The sequence below is a fragment of the Carlito syrichta genome, unplaced genomic scaffold (genome assembly GCF_000164805.1).
Source record: "Carlito syrichta isolate Samal-C Ts95f unplaced genomic scaffold, Tarsius_syrichta-2.0.1 Scaffold307058, whole genome shotgun sequence".
In the NCBI taxonomy this organism is placed as follows: domain Eukaryota; kingdom Metazoa; phylum Chordata; class Mammalia; order Primates; family Tarsiidae; genus Carlito; species Carlito syrichta.
This window is the reverse complement of record NW_007251154.1, coordinates 82,350-84,583: the sequence shown is the minus strand read 5'-3', so window position 1 is coordinate 84,583 and position 2,234 is coordinate 82,350. Positions and strand designations below refer to the sequence as shown.

Sequence of the window (2,234 nt, the reverse complement as noted above, 5' to 3'; positions counted from 1 at the left end):
CAGGCTGAGCCACCGAGCCTGGCATCTCTATCTCTCTTAGCCGGCTCAAACAACACCCCCCCGAGCTCCTCCCGGGCCGTATACCTTCACCAGGTCTATGCCAGCCTGAAGTCCAGCCGAGCGCTCAAAGTTCCCACTCAGCTTCACATACTGGTAGCTGCGGGGAGGGGAGGAGAAGGAACTGAGTGGCAGAACTTGGCCACAGGGGTCCCCTGGAGCAAGCTGGTGGGATTATGGGCAGGTGAGTCCTCTGGAAAAGGCCGGGCATCAGGAAAGCCGCCCGGGGCTTCTGCTCCTCCCCTGGACTCCAGGGTCCTAGGACTTTAGGAAGGGGCCGGGGACCCTGGTCACCTCCGCAGCTTTGACCTCTTCAACGCTGTCTCCACATCCATGTCCTCACTGCTGTAGTCCGTGATGATGATATTGAAGTATGGGTCGCCGGTGGCCTGGAACAGGTGTTCCATGTCTTTGATGAACTGCTGTACCCAGCGCGCCTGGTTCTTTACTACCCCAGGGGGCAGGGAGGAAGAAACAGAAGTAAGGCCAAGGGGCGCAAATCCACTCCCAGCTCCCATGCCCGCCGGGAGTCGCCACTGGCTTCTGCTCGGGCACCTGCAGCTGTGGGAATCCGTGAGCCATGCAGCAGAGGGAAAACTCATCAGGGAAAGCTTACTCCCTGCGACCCCTCCCGGCAGGGCCCCACGAAAGGCTTGGGCCTGGGACTCATCAGGGGCTACATCCCAACTTGAACAATCAGTTGTTATCTGTCCATCTTATTCTCATCCTTCTTTTTTGAGTCGGGGGTCTCACTCTGTCGCCCAGACTGGAGTGCAATGGCACAATCACAGCTCACCGCAGCCTCGACCTCCTGGACTCAGCCGACCCTTCTGCCTCAGCCTCCTGAGTAGCTGGGACCAGAGCCGCGCGCCACCACGCCTGGCTAATTTCTTTTTTTGAGTTGGAGTCTCACTCTGTCACCGAGGCTGGAGTAGAGTGGCACGCTCCCGGCCTCAACCCGCTGGGCTCTGGCGATCCTCCCGCCTCAGCCTTCCAAGTAGCCAGAACTACAGGTGCGGGCTACCACGGCTGGCTAATTTTTGATTTATGGTAGAGACGAGGTCTTGCCAAGTTGTCCGGGTGGGTCTCGGACCCGTGGGCTCAGGTGATCCACTCGCCTCGGCCTCCCAAAATGCTGGGATGACAGACTGAGCCACTCGTGATTTCCTGTCCTGCCCCATGGTTATATTCCTGCCTGTCATTGTCCCCTTTCTCATGACAAAACCCAGCGAGCCACTCTGTCGAGTACCCCCTATCTTATTTCCCTGGACCAGCTGCGCGTCGCCAGCAACCCCAGTGAGTGATCACACTCAACCCTGAAACCTGGTATGAAAGAAAGGGCACTGGCCTATGAGTCAGTATCTATTCTGCGCTCCAGCGTTTACTAGCGGTGCCGCCTTAAAGGAGTTCCTCGTGTGAGCCTCAGATTCCTCGACCGTAAAGTGGTCTTTCTCAGAAGTCCTGGGGAGGGCAAGTCCATGCAAATAGACCTGGGTGCTCAACTAATCTTCTGCCGATGGTGCCGAGGCTTGGCTGAGGCTTACCCGGCACAACGAAGTGGACCACGGCCCGGTGATTCCAGGAGAAACCCTGGGGCCAGCACAGCTTGGGCTCCTGGGCCCGGATGTTCAGGACGTGTCTCCGCCGGTGGTGTGGGCCGCGGACCAGGCCTTGTAGGTTCCGGGCCTCCGCCTCGTCCCCTGCAGCTGGATCAACGCCCTGCCAGCCCCGCGTAGACACGTATTCCGAGAGCCGCACCAGGCGCTGGCCTTGGTCCAGCAGTTCGAGCTCCAAGAGGTAGCGACCCCCACGTAGCTGGTCCTGACGCTTCTCCACGTTCACGATGCGCTGCAGCTGGTACCTCCTACGGCAGAAAGGGTGGGGAGGCTGAGGGATTCCTTCCCACACTGTGAGGGCAGCATGGGGTGAGACACGCCTGCAAGGCCAGTTGTCAGGAGACCCTGGTTGGTCCCAGCTTTGCCACTGGCTAGCCAAAGGGCCTCTGGCCAGACGCACAGCCTCTCTAGGGTTCACTGCCTCCTGCTTTAAAAACTGGGCGGGGATCATCTCTAAGATATTTTATTTTACTTTTTATTTATTTATTTATTTATTTTTTGAGCTGGAGTCTCACTCTGTCGCCCAGACTGGAGTGCAGTGGCCACTCCTGGCCACTGCAG

General features: G+C 58.4%; 1 protein-coding gene across 1 annotated transcript in view; it reads right to left on the bottom strand.

The window, feature by feature from the left end:
- B4GALNT3 (beta-1,4-N-acetyl-galactosaminyltransferase 3) overlaps positions 1-2,234 on the bottom strand; it is a 63,467-nt gene that overhangs the window by 5,085 nt on the left and 56,148 nt on the right. Inside the window, exons 16-18 of the mRNA XM_021715400.1 lie at positions 1,602-1,921; positions 352-505; positions 85-157 (exon numbers count right to left, since the gene is read on the bottom strand). Coding sequence (XP_021571075.1) covers positions 85-157; positions 352-505; positions 1,602-1,921 — 547 coding nt within the window. The remainder of the gene's footprint in view (positions 1-84; positions 158-351; positions 506-1,601; positions 1,922-2,234) is intronic.